This window comes from Oreochromis aureus, linkage group 3 (genome assembly GCF_013358895.1).
Source record: "Oreochromis aureus strain Israel breed Guangdong linkage group 3, ZZ_aureus, whole genome shotgun sequence".
Lineage (NCBI taxonomy): Eukaryota > Metazoa > Chordata > Actinopteri > Cichliformes > Cichlidae > Oreochromis > Oreochromis aureus.
The window spans coordinates 70,924,279-70,947,617 of NC_052944.1; the positions used below are offsets into that span (position 1 = coordinate 70,924,279).

General features: G+C 39.5%; 1 protein-coding gene and 1 long non-coding RNA gene across 3 annotated transcripts; both read left to right on the forward strand.

The window, feature by feature from the left end:
• Positions 1-5,781: 5,781 nt before the first annotated feature.
• Positions 5,782-8,441, forward strand: LOC120438989. Its single transcript, XR_005612307.1, has 4 exons — positions 5,782-5,839; positions 5,953-6,054; positions 8,112-8,196; positions 8,422-8,441. It is a non-coding gene; the product is annotated as an uncharacterized LOC120438989 (long non-coding RNA).
• A 3,256-nt stretch (positions 8,442-11,697) lies between these two features.
• Positions 11,698-17,198, forward strand: LOC120437473. Of its 2 annotated transcripts, XM_039608057.1 has the most exons (4): positions 11,698-12,017; positions 12,957-13,316; positions 13,392-13,543; positions 16,418-17,198. In XM_039608057.1, the coding sequence occupies exons 1-4, from the start codon at positions 11,948-11,950 to the stop codon at positions 16,433-16,435; spliced, it is 600 nt and encodes a 199-aa protein (XP_039463991.1). In that variant the 5' UTR covers positions 11,698-11,947; the 3' UTR covers positions 16,436-17,198. The 2 variants fall into 2 exon arrangements, with proteins under 2 accessions (XP_039463991.1, XP_039463990.1); XM_039608056.1 differs by lacking the exon at positions 16,418-17,198 and having other exon boundaries at positions 13,392-16,403.
• The last annotated feature ends 6,141 nt before the right edge of the window (positions 17,199-23,339 follow it).

Genomic DNA, 23,339 nt, shown 5'->3' on the forward strand with positions numbered 1-23,339 from the left:
ACGCTTCTCCAGGTTTGCTCAGCATATTGACTATGTGCACGTTAGCATATGCTACTTCCGGTGCGGAAACTCCTGTGTGGAGCTTTGTTTCCGGTGTCCTATTCGCGCCTTGTTTACGGTCCAAAACAAGTTAAGCAAATGAATGAATCAAGCGGCGATTTACATTTCTATAGATGTTTTGGGCATTTACCCAATATATCTGTAAATGATGTTCATGGACTTGTCGATATTTTTCCCCCGCACCTCAGAGCAAAAGAGAAAAGGGATTCAAATGTTATATTTCTCAGCTGTCCCTCGTTTATCGCGGGTGTTATGTTCTAAAAATAACCAGCGATGGGTGAAATCAAGTAGCCAGTTTTATTTTTTGACGCGTGGACATCGTGGACATACAGTACTGCACTTCAGAGTCACACTGCTAGCAATCGATGCAGCGATTCTGTACTGTACAGGAGAGACGTCACGGAGGAGATCCTCTGCAGCGATCAGGAGGCAGGACACAATGTGATGTAAAAAAAAAAAAAAAAAGCATGCAAACTTGCACTAAAAATCTGCGAAACAGCGAGGTGAAAGGTGAACTGCGTTATAGCGAGGGACCACTGTAATTTTGAAGGTAAGTCACAACACACCCTTCGTAAATACTAATGTAGAGAAACCCTTACCAGCAATCGTTCATTTTTTTGTGTGGCTTTTTTTCACGGTTTGTTAACATGCTGTGTAGGTCTGTACTTGACTAGCTGATATCGACATAGTGGGGAAACATCTGGTTTGACTATTGTTCACCTGTAGTTTGAATGCTGAACATTTGCCTGTTTAAATGTCTTCTGCATGCAGTAATGCAGTTCTGCTTGTGTTGAGTGATGTAAACAACTGATCGATCTAAACTCTTTAAACGTCAAAATTGATCATTAGATTTTTTATGACACAACAGTGGTGAGTGTTCCCACCTTCTCCTCTTTGTAACTTAACGCGATCTTTCCGTTTTCGAGTTTTGGACATGATTTTGGAGTATATCTTCACAGTAGCGATTGACCGCAAAGTAAAGCTACCGGAAATGTACAACCCCACATCCGGTCTCAAACCAGGAAGTTAGCATTTTCTCGTGCACAGGGTCAATTCCATAAAAAATGCACCGTGAACATGCGGACTGATCCGAGAGGGAGGAGGACGGTAGTCACGTGGCATTTTCAAAACACATCTTTCATCCTTCCGCACTGAGAAGCAAAACTTCCAGCTTACTTAGTTTTTCTAAGTTAAGACAACTCAAATAAATTGAGTTTATCAGCGTTTTTGCATAAAAAGTACTGGTAACTTATTTAAATTGAGTTCTAATAACAAATTGATAAAAACTGAGTTCAGCCTATTTAATATTTTTAATTAAACACAATATTACATTTTACAGTGTAGTGGACAGAAATTAGTTTTTGGGGTGGAACAAATAATTTGTGTGGCATCAAATTTGATGCAGAACAGCTGATTGTTCTGTAAATAGTTTGAAATGTTTATTTAAAAACGCCTTGGCTGCATTTAAAAAAAATGGCTGCAAAAAAACTTTGTTGTTTGCCAAACTGAGTTACTTTTTTGAAGAAGTAACTAGATAATTAATTGCCCAGCATTGGTCATTATATACTGTATTTGGCAGACAGAGAGTTACAGGACTCTCTCCCAGACCACAGACTCATAATACAAGTCAGAGCTTTATTTAAAAAGAAAGAAAGTTGTGTTTTCAAAATTGGAGTTCAAGTTATTTTTACTTCCAATAGCGTTAACATACTACACAGGTCATGAACAAGATTTCTTTTACATTTTCATCGTAAGTGGGCTAAAGCAGTTAATTAAAAGTAGTCTAACATAAATGTAAATGCTGTAATTTGATTATTTTAATAAACCATGTAACTTGGATGGATTAGATGCTGGCGTGACCACAGTGCACACGTCTGATGTCGCTCACAGTGGTCCAAGGGATCGCTCAGGGAGTTTGTGTGTTCGCTCAGACACATGAAACATTAGAGGGAACATTGATCATAAGGTTTTAAAAACTGAGCTTAAATAAATGATTAGCGGTAATAAAAGCCGAGGGAGGTCAACGGTGATCACTGACTGTTTTTAGGGGCATTTTGAGATTAAATAGAAGAAAATACAAACATTAAACATGTTAACAACACAAAAGCCATTAAACGCAGACTACTTTAGGCCCGGAAGCAGGATTCGTCACTTAAAGACCGGATAGGTCAACCAGATCTAATTTCATTTCCATATTAACAAGGTTTTGAGATAATTGTCTCCTCTCCACCTGATATTTCTGACAGTGCAATATCACATGCTCTATAGTTTCTGTGTCTCCACAGAAGGCACATTTCCCCGTATTATGCTTCCCAATCAAGAATAATGTAGCATTTAACCCAGTATGTCCAAATCTCAATCTCGATATGACCATCTCCTCTCTCCTGCTCCTTCCAGTGGTCCTCATTTCTCCTAACCCCCTTTTTATTGTATACAACCACCGTCCTCTCCTTTTCCTCCTCCCACTGTTTTTGCCATCTACCCCTGAAATGATACTCTTCACTTCAGCTTGACCAAAACTAACAGCCAGGTTACCTGTCCCATGTTTTGTGGCTTGCTTTGCCGCTCTGTCTGCCATTTCATTCCCCATTATTCCATAGTGGGCTGGAATCCATAGAAACACAACTGTAAGACCCATCATGTTTATCCTGAATAGTGTTTGCTGAATTTCTGCTAGAATAGCTGCTCTTGCATCTGAGTGACTACACTGTAAACTAAGCAATGATGCTCTTGAGTCTGAACAAACAATAGCTTTTAATGGCCTCATATCTTCCACCCACTGAACCGCCAACAGAATTGCAAGCAGTTCTCCAGTGAATCCTGAGAGTCTATCAGTGATCCGTTTTCCTATTTTAACCATGAACTCTGGGACCACAACTGCTACACCAATGTGACTGGCTGAATCCTTAGATGCATCCGTATATAACTGAACATAACCATAAAACTGGTCAATGTAAGCCTGCACAGTATAGGAGTTTAAAATAAATGCCCCATCCTTAGTCTTCTTATCCAGTAGAGTGAAATCAACTATGGCTTCAGGAAGTATCCAGGGAGATATTGCTGGTAACGAAACTCTTTGACAAATGTCCAACTGATCCAGTTTAAATTCACTTGCTCTTCCACCCACAATCCACCCAAAGCTCTTTGATTTCCGCCTTTCTTGCTCCCGTGACATCACGTTCCAGAGCCCATAAAACTAAAAATAAGTGGGGAGGTTAGGGTAGGGGTGGGGGGAATCACAGGTCAGACCCGGACTCAAATCAGCCACTTTCACCCATGCACCGTATGGTTGGCTGCTCATACAACCGAGCTAAACTTGCGCTCAAATGCACTTAATTACCAAAATTGGAGAAGGAATAGAGAGGGGAATGTCTAACATACGAAACAGGTAATGGCCGCTGTGAATTCCATTTATTTCAACAATCTGGTGATGACCTTTTTTAAATGGTAACTGTAACGGAATACAGTCACTCATATTTTGTATTTTAAATACATAACGCTGGTACTTGTATTTGGTACTCCCCAACACTGGGGAGTACTTGAAGTTACTATTGTAGTGATTTGGTGCTCTATAAATAAAATAAACTTGAACTGATATCGAATATTGATACTATCAAATTGAAAAAATATATTTCACTGGGACAATTAAAGCCCACCAACAAATGACATACATACTTTTTCTCTAGGAAATGATTCTAAATACTTTTCTACCAATTGTCACAGTCAGCTAGTGGTAAATGTGTTTTTGGTAATGTTGGTAATATTGTATATAAAGCCAATATTTTACGTATCTTCAGGTGAAGATATGTTGTGGGAGGCTGTCAGTGTATACAAAATAGGTATATTTTTTTAGTCTGGTTCATTTTGTCTTGTTAAGTAGCCGAGGTAAATGTTTTGTGTGTGTGGTCCTGTAAAGGTCACTGCATGCCACTAGCATTTCTGTCTTTGCTTATTCACCACAGAGGCCTTTTTCTGTACTCACTTTTTCTGAATTTCTGGTCTTGTATGTGAAGCAGCTTTCAGTAACTGTTTTTATTGAAAGCGTTGTAAGACAATGTTCACTAGCATGTGTTTAAAATGATGTTATCTTTGCACAATCCAAAAGTGTTAGTTCTCCACCACTGTCTTTAAACCACTACAAAAAAAAAAAACCCTGCTCAGAGGAAGAGGGCGGGCTTTACTTGGTGTCAGCGACAGAAATGAAAAAAAGCTCAAATGAGTGAGAAGGACGATGAAGGAAACATCTGTGCTGTGTCTGCTCTGTAAGTAGAATCTCTGTGTTTGTTTGAATTCTTGTACTTTGACTGTCTGCTCTCCTGATAACTGATGATGGAGGAGAAGACATGAAAAACAAATCAGGCTGAATTCAAGTTCAAAACACCACGAGGACCAACTGCAGGTCTGAACTGACTCTTTATCTTTGCTCAGGAGTCGAGGAAACACAGCAGGCAGTGAAAAGCTCAAATCATTCACTCATTATATCAACACAGCTGCACAGTGGACACAAATATATCACTTTAATAATAAATATTTGGTGCATACCAACAGTGTAGTAAGTTCACATAAAGAGCTGTGTTTTAAGATAAAGGTGGTGCCGTGGAGTTGTTCTGTATGTTCACCTCAAATCAACCTGAGTGTCATTTCTCTTTAGTTCTGATCTCACTGCTGAGCTGCACAACAAACCAAGGTCAGTAACCTTCTTCTGTCACAGTTTAAACCTGAGAAATGCTCACTGATATGACCTGATTGGGTTCATGTTTCACAATGGAGCTCACATATAAAACTGATCAAAATATTTATTTAACAAAACACCTTTTATGTCATTATGGTGATTTTGACAAAAGGCTAACCAATCATCAGTTTTTCATTTTAACCCTCACAGCTCGTCTGACTGTGAGTCCCAGCAGCTCTCAGTTCTTTGAAGGAGACTTTGTGTCTCTGAGCTGTGAGGAGGACGACAGCTCTGCTGGATGGAGTCTGAGGAGAAACACAAGAAAACAACAGAGGACTCAGTGTGGAGATGGGTGGGGAAAACCAGCTGGTTCTTCCTGTAACATCATATTCCTAATGCTTCATGACAGTGGGGTTTACTGGTGTGAGTCCAGAGAGGGTCCCATCAGTAACATGGTTAACCTGACAGTCACTGGTAAGCTGAGTGTGTGGAGTTAGTGTTGATGAAGCTGTGTGTAAATGGATGAAATGCTGTAGTTTGTCTCTGTGTTGAGGTGGATCAGTGATCCTGCAGAGTCCTGTCCTCCCTGTGATGGAGGGAGATGACGTCACTCTGCTCTGTAAAACAAAGACCACTCCCTCCAACCTCCCAGCTGCTTTCTATAAAGATGGCTCCCTCATCAGGAAGCAGCCTGCAGGTCACATGACCATCCAGCATGTTTCCAGGTCTGATGAAGGCCTCTACAAGTGTGACATCAGCGGTCATGGAGAGTCTCCATCCAGCTGGATCACTGTCACAGGTGACACACTCACCTGTCTGTGTTTCTGCAGCTTTCAACATTCACAATGTGACGACAACTTAATGACTGTGTTTGCTTTATTTTAGACAAACACACCACCACCCCTCCACCTACATCCACACCTCCACCTACATCCACACCTCCACCTACATCCACACCTCCTCCTGGTTCCACCTCCATCCCTCTTCCTCCATCACTCTCTCCTCCTGTTCTCTCTGTGTTATCATGTGTTGGATCAGTCTGTGTTGTGGTTCTACTGGTGTTACTGGTTCTGCTGCTGAGACGATGTGTTCACAGGAAACCTGAAGGTGAGACTCAGACTTCCTGATTTTTCATGTCTGAGTTTGTTTCGTAGAATAAAGTTCACGTTCACTATGACTACAGTAACAACTTTCTTATTTTTCATTTTGGAAAATTTCAGAATATCATAAAGATGTTTTAGAAGATGAAATCATCACTCATGTCATGTACAACGCCATCAAGATATTAAATCAGCACCAGCAGCCAATCAGACAGCAGAGAGGTAATATTATGTCGAGGAGGATGTTTTTCAAAATTTCTGCTGAGTGGTCAGATCTCCTTCTAAAAGTGTTTTTGTGTAGATTTACAGTTTGGGGACATTTACAGAAAATAGGAAATTGAAGAATTTAATGGACCTGCAAATGTGTTTGGTATGAAATGGGTACGAGAACATTTTCTCTCACTCTTTCCTTTTTCCAGTCTCAGACTGAGTTAGCATGACGTTTATAATGGATGGGGACAGTATGCAACATGTGAGGGATGATCAGAAGTGTTTAAATATGGATGATTGTAAATGTGCAACAAAAATTCTTCTGATTTTATGTAATCATGTTTTTAACTGTGGTTAACTGAAGCTAACAGCTCTGCAGTCGTCCAGCATCCTGTTTCTGATAGAAAGAAAACACTTCAGCTGCAGGTGTTTCAACACAGAGCTGTTCATTGTTTATCTGAAAAAAAAAATCAGTTCAATCTCTGTTTCAATACCAGAGGTGGCAAAAGTTGGCAATTTTTTACTTAAGTAGAAAATATCTGTACACTGAACCCCACACAGTGGTTCAGTGTGGGGAAAATCCCATCAGTAGGCTCTGATCTGCTGCTCTGAGGTTTCCTGTTCTTTGTAAATTGAATTCAACAAGTTGTGAGCAGATGTTTCACACGCTATCTTGACTGATTTCCGTCCAATACACTTACAGTACACTGTGTACACTGTCCTTATACTAGACTGGATAAAGTTAGTGTGAAGGTGAAATTTAGTAAATGAATCTCAGTGTCATCAGCTTAGTTTCAAATGTATCTCTGCTACATTTGATGTAAGCAAACTCTGACCATGAAACCACGGCCACTGTGCAGCAGTCACACACTAAATCCATCACAGTGTGACAAACCTAAACTGCAGATTGTTTTCAAGGAAGTTTTTGAATAACACGTAACACATATTTTTAACTCTAAGCTCTCTTCTTCCTCTCCTTTCCTCTATTCTTATCTTTCTCCATCTCTGAGTGAAGTTAGCAGCTCACAGGGACTGAAAAGAAAGAGAACTAACGGTCCCGCAGCTGGACCTTTAGCTAGCAACACACTGTGAGACAAACTGCACACAAACAGTTTGTGTGTTTGCTGATGTTTATTAAGTTGATAGACATGTTGCATTTGAAATTACCTGCTTCTTAAACAACGTTACTCCCTTTATGCTCCTTCCCCTTTTCGAGGGCTAGCTAGATACTAAAGCAACCAGAACCTATGAACATTAGCACTCATTTTAGTGCTGTGCAAAAAAAAAAAAACGAAAAACACCATCTTTAATCCCTGACTATGACACACAGTTTTGCGTCTTTCTTATGTTTTATGCCACATACCAAAATACTAATGTCTCTCTATTTAGGCTCAAATCATTTTGATTTTTGAAGGCGCACAGCGATTGGAAATGTTTGAAACCAAAAGTAATGACTCTGTTTCAAAAATGTAAAGAGTGGAAAGTACAGATATTTGTTTAAAAATGTTGCGAGTAAAAGTAAAATTTGTCAGAAAAAAAAACTACTCAAGTAAAGTACAGATACCTGAAAATTCGAATAAAGTAGCAAAATGTAGTAAAGTAGTAAAGTATTTGTAATTCATTACTACACTTAAATTCAGATTCTGACTTTTATAAAGTTAATAATGTAGTAGTTTCCATGACACTCTGACATGTTGAACACATTCATCTTGTTGAAGATTCTAATTAACTGGATTCTGGAGACAATGATACTTCTCTGTATATGATTTGGAGAATAGCAGCCTTCATGCTGTGATGTTTGCTTTGTGCTCCATGGTGAAATACATCAGTCAGCATTTACAGCGGATGGCAGCTTTGTGGTCGTCCTGTGTCAAAGAAAACTTCTATGTGTACAACTGTTTCACATCAGATGAGTTCAGATAAGAAAACTGCCATAGTTGTTATCGCTTAATCTCTTTACTGTGCCACTTTACAAAAAAGAAGAATGTTTTGCAATAGCTTAAGTGCAATAACATAAAATCAATACAGTTGTTGTACATGCAGTAATTTAGATGTGTTTCATTCCGCAGAGACGGATTCAGTCGTAGTGTACTCAGGAGGGAGAACTGAAGATGTCAGTTATGGACAGACAACCATCAGAACAAAGAGTCCCAGGTACAGCCGCTCTTTTTAGGACAGAAACAAGCTAGCTGCTCATCCTGTTGCCATGCTAAGCTAACCACATCCTGGCTCAACCTCAAACCTCGTCCCAGTTCACAATTAATCAGTCTGAACTGGGACTGTGTTTGATGCAGAGAGGTGGATATTGGAGGTCTTGATTAAACTACAAAGCTTGTAATCATGTTTCCTGTTGTTTGAACTGTGTGTGTTTGTGTTCAGACTTTAAACCAGAGCCAGACGTCGTCTACTCTTCACTGAAGTAGTCCACCAGTCCAACCATTGACGTCCAGCTGCTGGTCTCTAACTGGTTCATCCCAGCACCTCAGACTAGAGGACATCCACATGTTACAGAGATTTTTATAAGTATTTTCATCTTGGTTGAAAAAGCTAAAAATCACCAAACTAAACTTTTTTGTGTTTCCTGGATTTCTACAACATCAACAAATTTTTGCTCTCACTTGCATTTCTCACGTGGGTCTCTGGGTTTCTAAAATACGTCCTGTGGAAAGTCTCTGTGTCTGCAGAATACAGCGAAAACCAAAGAGCAGCTGCAAACAGAAAATAGCAGGATCATCATGCAGTGGTTAGAACAGCTTCAGTACAGTAAAGGTGTCTGTTTGATGTCGAAGACTTTTTTCTCACCTTGAAACCAACCAACATACAAAAAACTGGCAGCAGTTTCATTTTACAGAGCTGAAGAGTTTGGGCATCTGATAAACTTGAAACTCATGAATTTGTGACTCTGACGACTTCCTGACTTTTGTCACACGTGTATTTTAAACTCATTTTAATATTGAACAAAGATAACCCAAAGCTGGAGTGTTTGTTAACCTTCTGACAAATTTAAAAAAGAAAAAGAAAGACAGAAATGAAATATCAGTGTGTGTTTTCGTTTGTGCCATTTTTATTATTTTTGAAATTTATGAACAATGTTTTTTTTAATCCTGAAGGAAAATGTCCCACCCATCTGTTTGTACCCCAAATCTTAAACACGCTTGGATTGTGCAGCAGAACACTGATCTGAAACACACCAGCAGGTCCATCTCTGCCCAGCCCCAGACTTCAATAGGACTTAGGAGGCCAGGGATGACCTGAGCCGCCCCAGTGTTCAGGCGCTGGATCACCCCATCTGACTGCTGGTTTGGGACTCTGTCTCCCGTCTTTCAGCCCTGTTAACTCATCACTGGACTCCTGCCCTCCAGAGGGGCTCTTCATTCCTGGCCTTTTCAGTGGACAGGTTCTGTCTCATACACTTCTGAAGTGTGAGATGGAAAATTTGACTTGTTTGGCTGTGGCTACCTAATACACATTTTTTGAATGCAGAAAACAAATAATAAACAAAGTGCACTGAGATGCTTGAGAACAGGAAGTGTGTGTCTGACAATGAATAGTTTTTATTTCTGAATAAAGGACGTGTAATTTTGCTCTCATGGTGGAAGTGTTTGCATGATATTTATTGTTTCCTCATCTCATCTGTGTTCTTTCTTCAAAATTATCCAGCGCAATGTGTGAGTCTGTCCTCATGATGGCAGTGTTGTTTCATTATTAAAACTGTAGGACTGCAGAGGTATAACAGTGTTTTAGAAGTGCACTGCACAGTCCAAAGTATTCACTTATTCATCCAAGTCATTGAATTCAAGTGTTCCAATAACTTCCATAGTGACAGGAGTGTAAAAATTCCTCTCTACTAAATATTCCACAGTCAGCTGTTAGTGGTATTATAACAAAGTGGAAGATTCTGGAAATGACAGCAACTTAGCCATGATGAAGTTTGCCATGTAAAATCATAGAATGGGGTCAGCACAAACTTTCTGCAGAGTCAGTTGCTACACAGCACCAAGCTTCATGTGATCTTCAGATTAGCTGGAGACAGTGCGTAGAGAGCTTCATGGAATGGCCATGCTTGAGCAGCTGCATGCAAGCCTCACCAAACTCAGTGAATGGATCATATGCGGTGGTGTAAAGGATGCCACCACTGGACTTATTGTTACTGTTATTGTGCTCTATAATAATAACACCACAAAGACAGACAGGAGAATGAGCTTTAGGAGTCCATGCACATTTAAAAAGCTCACAGTATCCCCGCAGCTGAATGCTACTGACACCCTTCAACGAATATGCTTTGAATTATGTTCAGCTTTTTGGTAACAACTTTAAAAACCATGGATTAGTTGCTGGAGCTCAGCCCAAGTTTATTATTCCAAGATAAATTGTAAGTTTTGTTTTCGCAAAGTGGGAACAACAGAAATAAGTTACAGAGGGTCGTTCAAGATTCAAGATTCAAGATTCGTTATTTGTCACGTGCATGGTTACACAGGTATAACACGCAGTGAAATGTGACCTGATACGCTCCTCGATTGTGTAAAGAAAAAAGAGAGAGACAGACAGAACTTTATATACAGGGAATGAGTATATACAAAGAGGACATTATGTGCAGCAAGTGGGTGGGTTATGTACATTTTATAAACAGAAATAAAATAAAATAAAACAATCTGGAAATTTACAGGGTTGTTGCATGTTGAGGCAGCATTGCACTGTTGAATGAGTAGCTGCAGAGCTCAAACCCTCCTCCAGCAAAACATCAACACAAAAGCTTGTGCTGGGACCTCACTAGGTTGGATTTCTATGTCTGAGCAGCTGCTGTAGGAGTAAAGAGAAGCTGGTCCAGTGTGTTTCTCCATATAGTGCAGTTTTAAAGCATGCACTGAAGATATTCTGCACTCATGTTGAGTTGACTTCAGGAAATAATTCTAATATCAGTTTACAGTTGTGGTTTAGCTGAACTCTCTCTCTTTTTTTCTGTTTTTCTTTTTTTTCCAACAATTTTTTTTTTTTTTTTTTTTTTTTTACATAATAACAGTGATTTCAGCCAAATGCCCTTTATCAAAGTTGGCTGCCGCCCAGTTCACACACTCCCAGGTTCGTCGGAGCTCACAAACCCCTCCTTCACAATAAGGTGAAAATTCAAAGGTGTTATCAGATCAGACTCACTGCCATCTTTTTTCTCATGGAAAGTTTATTTTTGTAGATGCGAATGTTTTATTATGCAGGCACAAGCAAAAGAAACCACAGCCTGTTTTAATTCTCATGCTTTACGTACCAAAAAACTAAAAGTCGTCAGGCCTCAGCAAGTCTAAAAATGAGGTAAATGCAACCTGAGATGAACTACAACAAACTACATGTTACAGTGAATTGTTTTATTGATCAAAATCCACAGTTCAGGAGCTGTGTGTGATAAGTACTGCTCCATCTGTGAAGCACATCATGATAAATGAGTTCAATGTCTTTTATCATCTGAAGAAGCTAAAGCTGTCAGACTTTATCTGGCTCAGTATAAAGAAGAAAACCACCTCAGTCATTTGCATTCACACCCTCACTGCTGTGGTATGTAGCTTGTCTGTACGCGTCTATGTGGGCGTTTCCACTGGTTCATTCTTTCCCTCTGTAATCAGATGTACACAGACTCCTCCCTGGTGCTCCATAACGAACAAAAGATTTGCTCTCTGTGGCTCCAACACAGCGTATTTCTTGGAGGCTGCAGTTAAATATGGAGATAAGTCACATGTGAAAATTATTCAGGAACTGAAACCGTTAAAAACTCAGGTGCGATAAAGTCTGCTCTGTTATTAACACACCCATTGCACAGCTGTGACATGACTCCATTGGATGGTTGGATTTCAGTCAGTGAAGAGTAATGCAGTCAGGTTTTATTGAACTTGGGTTATGTTATTGAAATCCATCAGAAATGTCTGCTGTAACTGCGTCGCTCTGCTCCACTTTGCTGTTTGTCGGCCTCGTTGTTGTTGACTCTACAGGTGAGATTTAGCTCTGTTTCTTTTTGCTTTTTAAATGCTTCGGTCTTTTTGGCATATTAATAATTATTTTCATATCGATTCGGCTTGTCTGTGTGTGTGTGAAGGTGACACGATGCTGGATGGAGTCTGTTAGGACTTGTCACTGTATGTGTCCAGGTGTGTCAGTGCGATGTGTTGAAGTTTCAGGAGTAGCTTTTTTTTAATGACTTATTCTGACTGCCATGAGCATCGAGACCTGAGTATTTAATTCAATTATTTCTAGATGATGGGGGAGAGCTAAGAAAGATAAGCCTAAATGTTTTCATGTTTTTGTTTTATGGTTATTTTTGTTTTGTGTTTTTGTCATGGATTTTGTATTTGTGGCATTTCTGAGATATTTTGGATGTGCGGCTGCTTTCTTGACCTGTGCGACACGGTGCAAAATAATAATTGCAATTATAATAATAACATATAACATAAGAAGGTACATGTTTATCGTAGGTAAGTTTAACCCCTTTTTGTGGGGTTTTGAGACTTTTACATGATTCATTCCTCAAGATTTTCCCCCATAAAAACATAAATAAATTGCAAAACACAATTTTAAGCCAAAATAAATGTCAGATGTAGCAAATGTGATACAAATTAAAACTCATAAATGTCAATTAAATAAAATTAAATAAATTCTCAGCATTCAATAAACAATCCATTAAAAAAAGAAAAAAAAAGCAACAACATATTTTTTCACTAATGTTAAGAAATGCTTTTATTAGTGGGTGTAGTATTTTCTAAAATGTAAGAAATGTTGTTAATATTTTTATAGTTAGACACACACGTATATTTCACCACTGATCACGAACTCATTTCCAGTGATGTAAAATAAACCGCGTGTGTTCAGCAGAGCTCAGTGGTCTCACTGTAGCTCCTCACACTAACCAGCTGCTGTTGTTTCCTCTCTTTCAGTTGTGATAAACATCCCAGCTGTATCTGGACAAAGTGCCATTCTGTCGTGTCGAACTCAAAACAAATCCGTCATAGTGGTGGAGTGGAGCAGACCTGACCTCAAGAATAAGCATGTCCTTTTTTACCGGGATGAGCAGTTTGATACAGACAGCCAGCATCCATCTTTTAAGCAGCGGGTGGCTCTGAAGGACAGACAGATGAAGGATGGAGACGTGTCTCTCATCCTGAAGTATGTGACGATTAACGACACCGGAACATACCAGTGTCGTGTTTTCATTAGAGGGACAAACCGCAGGAAGAGAGCCATTTTGGAGACTGAGCCCATCTGCATCATCAAACTGAGTGTCTCTGACCCTTCAGGTGAGTCATTAGAGTTCAGTGTGTCTGTGATCACCCACCTGACAGCTGACACTCACGCCTGTTTCTCACCTGCAGGACCACCAGGAGGACGAGAGAGGTTTAGACATATTGGACTGTTCGCTGCCCTTTCACTTTTCAATTCGTCAATGCTTCTTCTTGGAGTTGTTTTTTTCATCCACAGAAGACGAAAACAACAACAGACTCACGGCTCACAGAAGCCTCCTGGTGTGAGTGATTCTCCTGCTGCTGATATTAGTGTAGAAACATAGAGGATCTACACTACATAGAAGCTGGTGATGCTGAACTTCTGGCAGACATCAAGCATGTTGAGAATTTGATTTGATTATACTGGATTAGTTAGCACCACACGTATAAAACAAAGTGGCAGTCACATTAACTTCTCCATCCATCAATCCCCCACCAGGGCTAACCATGTACTCTGCTAGCATTTAACTATAATTGAGGCCCAGATAACCAAGAAACTGCAAGATCTCAGTGATCTTGGCATTACTAAGAATCAGGAACATGCCTAGCACCAACAGCAAACTGAGAAAGAGGATTAGCGCAAAAAACAAATAAACCAAACAAAGGTTTTTCCCATGGTACAGTACTGACACCACCTCTCAGTCTCGAAGCTCTTCTACCAACTGTCACATGACTAACTCAGCAGTCAGTGTTAATACAGCATTATGAAAAAAACACAGCTTGAAATCAGTTTCATGTAACTGCAGAGTTTGGTAGTTCCAGCTGACACCTCGCACCTTTCTCTCACACACAGAGAACACAGTCTGGCTCTGTTTCCTCGGCTGCCTGTTGCTGGTGTTTATTTATTTATGTATTTATTATTGGCATAGAAAGAACACGTGGGCCCTGTTCCAGGAATAAGGGTTGGGTTACATCTCTAAGTTTGTTTAAACAGTGATGAGGGAGACTCAGATTTTCCCTTCAAGTTTATTTTAACTCTGAGTCAGCTGCTGGGTTAACAGACTCAACAGACCAGTTTCTCTTTGGCTGAATGGCACTCGGTGTCATTTTCTCCTTCATAAAGTTGCTGTCAAAGTGCTTAAAGGAGCAAAATAATGAGAAGAAGCTGGTTTAAACTCCAGTTACAGGTTAGTGTCCATGTTTATAACTGTGGACAGTGATGTGGCTGTCAGGTCAGTTTCATTGTACTGAAAAAGAAGATGAGGTTGAAATGACAGATTGCAGAATAAGATTCACTCATTAAATGATGTCAAACAGTATTTCAAAGGTTGAGAGTCTAAACAGAAGAAAATCACCTTAACATGTCTCAGTGGGTCGACTCAGAACTAGAGCGCCTGAGGATGTTGTTACTCTGTAACAGTTCAGCAAACCATGTCCGAGTTCATTTGCAGAGCTGGACGGATCTAAAACTGAAAGGATCACAGATTTAAACTGGATCAGGCCAACTTGGCTTTGGTTATGTCCCAGCTCTGGAGCCATTTTTACTCCATTCATATTCATTTTGTCCTCATATGATCTGTGTCTCTTATTTAAAATGTCTCCTTCTTCCAAAACTATAGTGAAATATCTAAAATCTGTAAAAGCTGAGACATTTGTAATATTTTTGCCTTTAATCAGAAAACTTTACACACAAAAAAAGACTTGGAAAGCTATTAGAGTTATTTTTCAGCTGTTCTGGAGCAGGATCTGATCTCAGAGTCGACCTGCTCTATCTTCTCACTGTTGTCATTGAACATTGAGGGGCAGACAGATGATGTGGGTACAGGCTGACGTTAATGATCCTGAACATCCAGCAAGGAGGCATCAAACACTGAATTTCATGCAACTTCACATTAGTCTAATTATGCTGTAAGGATTTAGATGACAGACGTTTCTTCTGCTCTTGAAAAAAAAGCCAACTCAAATGTGACTTACAAATAGTTTCCTTGTAACAGCCAGTAGAGTTTGAGTGTTTTGGCTCCCAAAGACAAACTGTTACAGAATAATCACAGACACGAGCAGCAGACAACATCAACACTGTATGTGACTGTCTGAATGTGGGGGAGGTTACTGTGGCTGATAGCAATAATTAACCTGCCTGATAGTGTTCAGCATCCGTTAATTAAATACTTCTGGGTGAGATATACAAATCTTTACTGCAGCGATTTGAAACCAAAGAGAGAAAATATTAGAGTCGGATCAATGTTTCCTCTGATTGGTGAAGCTTTAGTGTAAATAGTTATTTTCCTTCCATGAAGGAGGCACTTTGGTCTTTTTTTACTTCACTTAAGTATTGGTGATAAATATAAGTTTGTTTGTGTCACTGTTAATAAAGTCTTACATGTGCTAATTGTGCGTTTTTTAAATTATTCTTAATTCTTAAGTGTTCATCTGTTTTCACAACAGATTTCATTGGACGATGACCAGCGTCATGCATCTGCTCCATGTATGTTTCTGCCTTGCAATTTGTGATTGGCAGGATTAACCTTAATGCAGTGATGTTACTGTGATTCTATTGGCTCAAATGATTAAAAGGAGGGTCAATGATGAAAATAGCCCAGAAGAAGCCGAAGTTGCTGCACAACAAAACTGAAAATCACACGGACTGATTTCACTGTAGAAAAACACGTCTCATTATGCATGTGTGGGGGTAATTCTTCAAAAAAATATTTAAAAAACAAAAATTTGAATCATGAAAATAAGTTAAATCATTTCTGCTGTTTAATACCTAAGACATTTCAACTCCCACGGATTCTGCTTAACTGCAGAAGGCCCGGCTGTCTTGACTAAAACCTCTGTAACTTTGCTCTGTTTCACTTCAGCAGCATCAGTCTTTGCACAGATAATGTCCACATGCTGAGTGATGATTTTCTGGAGTTTATTGTCCACCACAGCATGTTTTCAAATGGGTATAATGCTATAAAATACAAAAACAAAAAATTTAGGCAAGGAAAAAAAACATATTTTTCCCTTGTTCCCTGCTCAGTTACTTTAACACAGTAATGTCTGCTGTAATATTTATACCTCTCATGAAGTCTCACAAGTGTTAGCTTTATTTTGATACCAAGACTGTTTATACTGAGTTTTTAATTGCAGAGAAATACCCCATTTATTTTGTGCCTGTCATTTTCGAGCAGGAGCCTCAGAAAGCCTGAAGCCAGTTGAAGTCAACCCCCACCCCCACCCCCACCCCACTGATTTCCTAGAAAAGGTGACATGATTCACTCTGACAGGTGTGAATGTGTGAACATGTTCAAACTCAATTTAACTTTTCATGTCTACCATGTACTTGGTTTGTGTTTTCCTCAAAACATTCCCACAAATGTTTGTAAGATGCAAAGTGAAAAGGTTTGGTTTAGATAAGAAGTAAGAAAACACGAGTTAGAAAAACTCTTAAATTATACAAAATTGAGATATGCAAAGTGTCTCTGTGGTGGCTGGTTTTAGTAAACAGTGCTCTGTGTCACCATCCTGAAGGCAGCAGTTTGAACGGTTGTGAGGGCTCAGCAGAGATGTTTCCTAACCCTGGACTTGTACAGGTCCTGGATACAGGGAAGATTGAACATCAGAGCCGATGTATTTATTGAATATGTTCACTGTACTCTGGAAATAAATGAGCTCTTCTTTAGTTTAAAATAGAAGTGTTTACAGGTTGATCAGGAAGCACAGGAAGCTCCACAGTCTCACTCATCTCCAGCCTAAACACAGGACTGAGTTGATCTTTATCTACAGTAAATATAAATGTAACTATTTCATTAGAACTGCGCATGCTGATTTTGTTCGCTCTTTAACAAACTGTGAAAGCATCACTGATGATCTGCTTGTATCCATACTAGTATATAAAGTCCAACATCTCCCTCTAGTGGCCATATATAAACCATGTGTGAGGATGGTGTTAATGTAAAATGTGAATCATAGTGTTCCAGTCGGTCATCAGTGTGTCTCTGCACAGCTGTAATTAAAATGTGTTCAGAGGGCCTCAGTGTCTGAATGGTTCCAGTTCAGCTCCATAACAGCAGTGTCCCTGGTTTGATTCCTGTGTTTCAACTCATATCTGCCTCTCTCACTGAGGGGGACGTAACTACATGGATGTTACTTTCATTTTTTTCAGATTTTTATTTTCATCTGTGTGAATTTTTGGGACATCAAAGATATAGGAAATGAATTACTGCTGTACCATGTGTGAAGCAAAATAAAAAATGAAATGAAATGAAATATAAGATATATTTCGATTAATTTAAAACAGTGCTTTCTTATATGTTTCAGATTACTGACCACAATAGACTTTATATGTTCCCTCATCAAGGTTTGTTCTAATCTATCTTTTCATCCGAAGTGGTTTAAAGTGTTTGTTTGGGTTGCTTTTTTTTCCACAAAAAGCCAATCCATTATATTTTTTAATAGTTGTGTAACGTAATATACTTGACTACAATGATAAGACAATCACCCACCTCTGTGTTTGCACCAATAGAAAAGCTGGTGCTCAGAGGAAGAGGGCGGGCTTTACTTGGTGTCAGTGAGAGAAATGAAAAAAAGCTGAAATGAGTGAGAAGGACGATGAAGGAAACATCTGTGCTGTGTCTGCTCTGTAAGTAGAATCTCTGTGTTTGTTTGAATTCTTGTACTTTGACTGTCTGCTCTCCTGATAACTGATGATGGAGGAGAAGACATGAAAAACAAATCAGGCTGAATTCAAGTTCAAAACACCACGAGGACCAACTGCAGGTCTGAACTGACTCTTTATCTTTGCTCAGGAGTCGAGGAAACACAGCAGGCAGTGAAAAGCTCAAATCATTCACTCATTATATCAACACAGCTGCACAGTGGACACATGACTTTACTGTGTTATTTTAAAGTATTGGATATTTTATATTTAATTGAAATATAGGTCAGTGCCCAGTGCTGTTTTTTTATTATTAATATTAGTAAGGAGAGATGTACAGCAAATCAGGTAGAAAGAGAGGGGAAGACGCTGCTTTCAAACCATGTGTTCAACTGCTAACACATTGAGCTAAACCAGTGCCCCCACTACTGGTTTTCAGATAGAAACTGATGTCATGAAGAATCTAAACTCTATCAATACTTGTGAGATCTTCCAAAAGATTTTTTTTTTTTTAAATTTACACACACTCCAATCTTGTGTTGCTCGAACTTTACTGAAGCATGTTACTGGCTTCAGACTAAAATGAGCAGATATATCACAGATGGGTTTGTGTGTTTGTCAGCTGTTTGTGTGGAGTTGGTCTTTATGTTCACCTCAAATCAACCTGAGTGTCATTTCTCTTTAGTTCTGATCTCACTGCTGAGCTGCACAACAAACCAAGGTCAGTAACCTTCTTCTGTCACAGTTTAAACCTGAGAAATGCTCACTGATATGACCTGATTGGGTTCATGTTTCACAATGGGGCTCACATATAAAACTGAATGAAATTATTTATTTAACAAAACACCTTTTACGTCATTCTGTTGTTTTTGACAAAAGTATAACTGGTCATCAGTTTTTCATTGTAACCCTCACAGCTCGTCTGACTGTGAGTCCCAGCAGCTCTCAGTTCTTTAAAGGAGACTTTGTGTCTCTGAGCTGTGAGGAGGACGACAGCTCTGCTGGATGGACTCTGAGGAGAAACACAAACATAGGAAACAGCGCTCAGTGTGGAGATGGGTGGGGAAAACTAGCTGGTTCTTCTTGTAACATTAGCTACATCATCCCAACAGACAGTGGAGTTTACTGGTGTGAGTCCAGAGAGGGTCCCATCAGTAACATGGTTAACCTGACAGTCACTGGTAAGCTGAGTGTGTGGAGTTAGTGTTGATGAAGCTGTGTGTAAATGGATGAAATGCTGTAGTTTGTCTCTGTGTTGAGGTGGATCAGTGATCCTGCAGAGTCCTGTCCTCCCTGTGATGGAGGGAGATGACGTCACTCTGCTCTGTAAAACAAAGACCACTCCCTCCAACCTCCCAGCTGCTTTCTATAAAGATGGCTCCCTCATCAGGAAGCAGCCTACAGGTCACATGACCATCCAGCATGTTTCCAGGTCTGATGAAGGCCTCTACAAGTGTGACATCAGCGGTCATGGAGAGTCTCCATCCAGCTGGATCACTGTCACAGGTGACACACTCACCTGTCTGTGTTTCTGCAGCTTTCAACATTCACAATGTGACGACAACTTAATGACTGTGTTTGCTTTATTTTAGGGGAACACACCACCACACCTCCACCTACATCCACACCTCCACCTACATCCACACCTCCACCTACATCTACACCCCCTCCTGATTCCACTTCCATCACTCTTCTTCCATCACTCTCTCCTCCTGTTCTCTCTGTGTTATCATGTGTTGGATCAGTCTGTGTTGTGGTTCTACTGGTGTTACTGGTTCTGCTGGTGAGACGATGTGTTCACAGGAAACCTGAAGGTGAGACTCAGACTTCTAAATTTTAGTGTTTTTGTTAGTTGGTTTTTTTCTTTTTCCTTTTCTTTTAAACAGCTTTCTTAGATTAAATGTTCTTTCAGAGTTTTAGTCATTTTTTTTTTCATTTAAAATTCACTGCAGCTGAACACGAGGCAACCATGGGAAATGACATCAACACTGACATCACATACGTCCAAATATCACATCGCCAGCAGCCAGTCACACAAAACAAAGGTAAATTGTTGCTTTGGTTATTTTTCAGGAGCTGCTGGGAGCGTGAAAATCCTGCTAGAGGAGTTGTTCTGTTCCAGTCAGCGTTTAATCCAGTTACTTCTCACAGCTAATGTTGCCGAGTCATAATAACCTGGTTTAGGTCCCTGGATGAATGTTACTGTATATCTCAGTGTTGTTTGGTTCAAATACAGTTTAGCATCATTTTCTTTCAACCACCTTTGGCCTGGTGTTGCAGATTTAGCCACAGGTACACTTTATATGGAGCCCACAGACCATCTTTCAGTGACACAATTAAGCAATAAATCAGGTTGGGCTCAGATGTGTGTGTGCTCTGTACAGTCTGTCTCTTTATGATTTTCAAAATGATAATAAATTGTTCTTTCCAATCCTGCTAACAACTGTGACCTCTTTAAAATTCTGTTGTTAAAACCACAGCAGCTGCTTCCTGTTATTCCCATTAACTGTTGTCTGACACTGATGAAAACTCTCACTGCAGCATGTCATGTTCATGGTGCTGTTCATGTCGTGAGGACCTTTTCGGGTTGTAGGTTTGGTTTGTGGTAAAATGTGCCCGTCTGTATCAAAGGATGATCAAAAGATATCCACCTACTTTTACATAGAAACATCTTCCAACTCTGACGTCAAATCCTGTTTTGCAATAGTGAAGAAAAAAAAAGAAATTCCGAAAACCTGCTGTTATTTAAAAAAGTTATAATTTATCTCATACAGCTGCATAAACTGTAATGTGTAGTGTGGTAATGTAAAAGTACTGTTGTTGTTATAACTGCAGTAATTTCTCTGTGTTATATTGTGGAGAAAGTGATCCACCTGCAGTCTGTTCAGCAGTGAGAACAGGAAGTGTCAGTTATGGACAATCAGACAGCAGACCGATACGACCGGATGTACAGCTGATCTCAATCTCCAGCTTTTGACAGAGCCGAGCTAACCACATCCTGACTAAAGCCAGTACATCAAAATGTCTTCTCGCTTGGAAAGGAAAATGTTTTCTTTCATGCAAAAGAGGAACTATTTCTATTTTACACCCCACTGTTCCAAACTACACTCGTATTAAGAACATTTGTTGGAAATATTGTTGTTTGAACTGTGTGTGTTTGTGTTCAGACTTTAAACCAGAGCCAGACGTCGTCTACTCTTCACTGAAGTAGTCCACCAGTCCAACCACTGACATCCAGCTGCTGGTCTCAGCACCTCAGACCAGAGGACATCCGCACGTCGCAGAGATTTTTATGTCTTTTTTCTAGTTAAAATGACTCATGCTTCTGAGCTAAAAAAAAATGCCTTTTAGTGCAAAATCAACAATATAAACTTTTTTCTATATATATATATTTTTGTCATATTTCTGTAGCATCAATAAAATTTCGGTGTCAGTTGTGTTTCTCACGTGGGTCTCTGGGTTTTTAAAATATGTCCTGTGGAAAATTTGATTTGTTGCTGTTTTGTTGTGGCTAACCGACACCCACCTGTCTTTAGTGCACAGCGAACATCAAACAGCAGCTGCAGACTAAAAATAGCAGGATCATGCAGTGGTTATAACAGCTTCAGTGCAGTAAACGTGTCTGTTTGATGCCAGAGAATTTTTCTCACCTTGAAACCAACCAGCAGCAGCTACATCCAAAAAACCCACAACAGTTTTATTATTACAGAGCTGAAGGGTTTTGGCATCTGATAAACCTCAAACTCATGAATTGTGACAGCTGTGGAAAAGCATTTGACCACTTCCTGTCTTTGTACTGACATTTTCAAAATAGGCTCAATACCTTTGATTCAGCTGTATCATTTATAGCATTTGTATTTGTGAGGCAAGTGCACAGGAACAAGTGCAAGTGCAGTCTCCCCAGTGCTTCCTGCAGGATGCAGCATCTAACTAGCTGAAGAGGAGCAAGCTGCTTTACCAGGAAGGGAAAAGAGAGGGAGCCATCGTAACTACTTAATGGTTAAATGTGCTCGAGGGCATTTGACAAACTGAAAACTTTAAAATGACATGTAATGATGTATTACAACAGATGGTGTGATTTTCTTTTTAGCTTTCTGTTCTAATATAAATCAGTTTTCTAAAGTTTGTGTGGAAAATTATCCAATGTAATGCTTCCCTTTGACCCCATGGTGTCAGTATTGACTCACTGATAACACCAAAAAATCCAACCATGGCCTTGAACCTTGTTTGGTGGAGGCCATGAATGTCCATGCTATATTAGCTGGGATAGTCTGGAGCCTGTCCCAGCAAGGCTGGTTACACCCTGGACAGGTCACCAATCTGCCAGTTATCAATAACTACCAGTACAGCGCGATGTTAGCACAATTCCACAACAGTCTAAGTGTAAGATTAAAGGTTTCCTACTTTTCATGCACACCGCTGCATCTTAGACTGAGGCTGGTGTTGGTGGAGCTGACTCTGTAAAACTGAAGTCTAACTTGAAGTAGAAATAAGAAAAAGTAGAAATTTGTAACTTTCCATCTCAGATGAAAGTGACAATATTGCTACCGTTGTATAGAAGAGTGTAACTGTGTCGCTAGATTTAAGGGTTAGCTAAGTCATGCTTAAAGTGGTAAAAGGTCCCTTTGGTATGGTAACATCATGGTAACTTATGATGAACACACATTAAGCGTAAAAATATGTATATACACAATTCAAGCTTTTCTTCACAGTTGCTGGGTTTTTTGTTGTTTTTTGCAGCAACAGTGTTGAACAGATGAAATAATTTTTCCAACAAGGATAAAAACTGTTTACAAACTCTGGGCTTGACATTAAAAAAAGCAAAAACGAAACTTAAAATAGAAAAAATGCAGATATTGGTCAATACACTGAGGTAATATATACACAATAGTAGTGTAAATTATGATAACACTGATGATGTTGAATTTTATTATTATATTGATGTTCTTTGAATAGCCTTATTAGCTCTTTCTGTCAACAATAACTTTGATTGGTTATGCTGTGTTTTCATTGATTTTCTGAGAAAGAAAAGTGAACCATGTCAAATGGTCACTTTTATGTCAGAGCACACACAGAGGCTAAAGCTGAAGGCTGATCATCACTGTCAGTAGCTGTTGTCTGAAACTGGGCTTTTATGTTTGATCATCACCTGCGACAAAGTAAACCTGGTCATGTTGGACTAGCTCCATAGCACACCCCTCAGATCAGTCACTGTAAAAACATGATAATGTGCACATGTAATAAATAATTTAATACTATTTGAAGGAATTGATGGTTCAGTTCCACCATCAGTGATAACCACCGTGCTGCCCCACAGAGAGTATCGGAGAGTGAAACACTTATCTGTTTGTTTATTTCTTTAATTAAGCACACATATTTGCCATATTTGCTCATCCACCAGGGGGCGCTGAAGCTCACTCAATAGCCTTACTTTTCACAACCTTTACTATGTTTTT

Bases quoted from the DNA above. Each gene is read 5' to 3' on its own strand.
- LOC120437473 (XM_039608056.1), top strand. From the start codon at position 11,948: ATGTCTGCTGTAACTGCGTCGCTCTGCTCCACTTTGCTGTTTGTCGGC. The intron at 12,018-12,956 runs GTGAGATTTAGC...CCTCTCTTTCAG, and splicing joins CGTTGTTGTTGACTCTACAG to TTGTGATAAACATCCCAGCT. The intron at 13,317-13,391 runs GTGAGTCATTAG...TCTCACCTGCAG, and splicing joins GAGTGTCTCTGACCCTTCAG to GACCACCAGGAGGACGAGAG.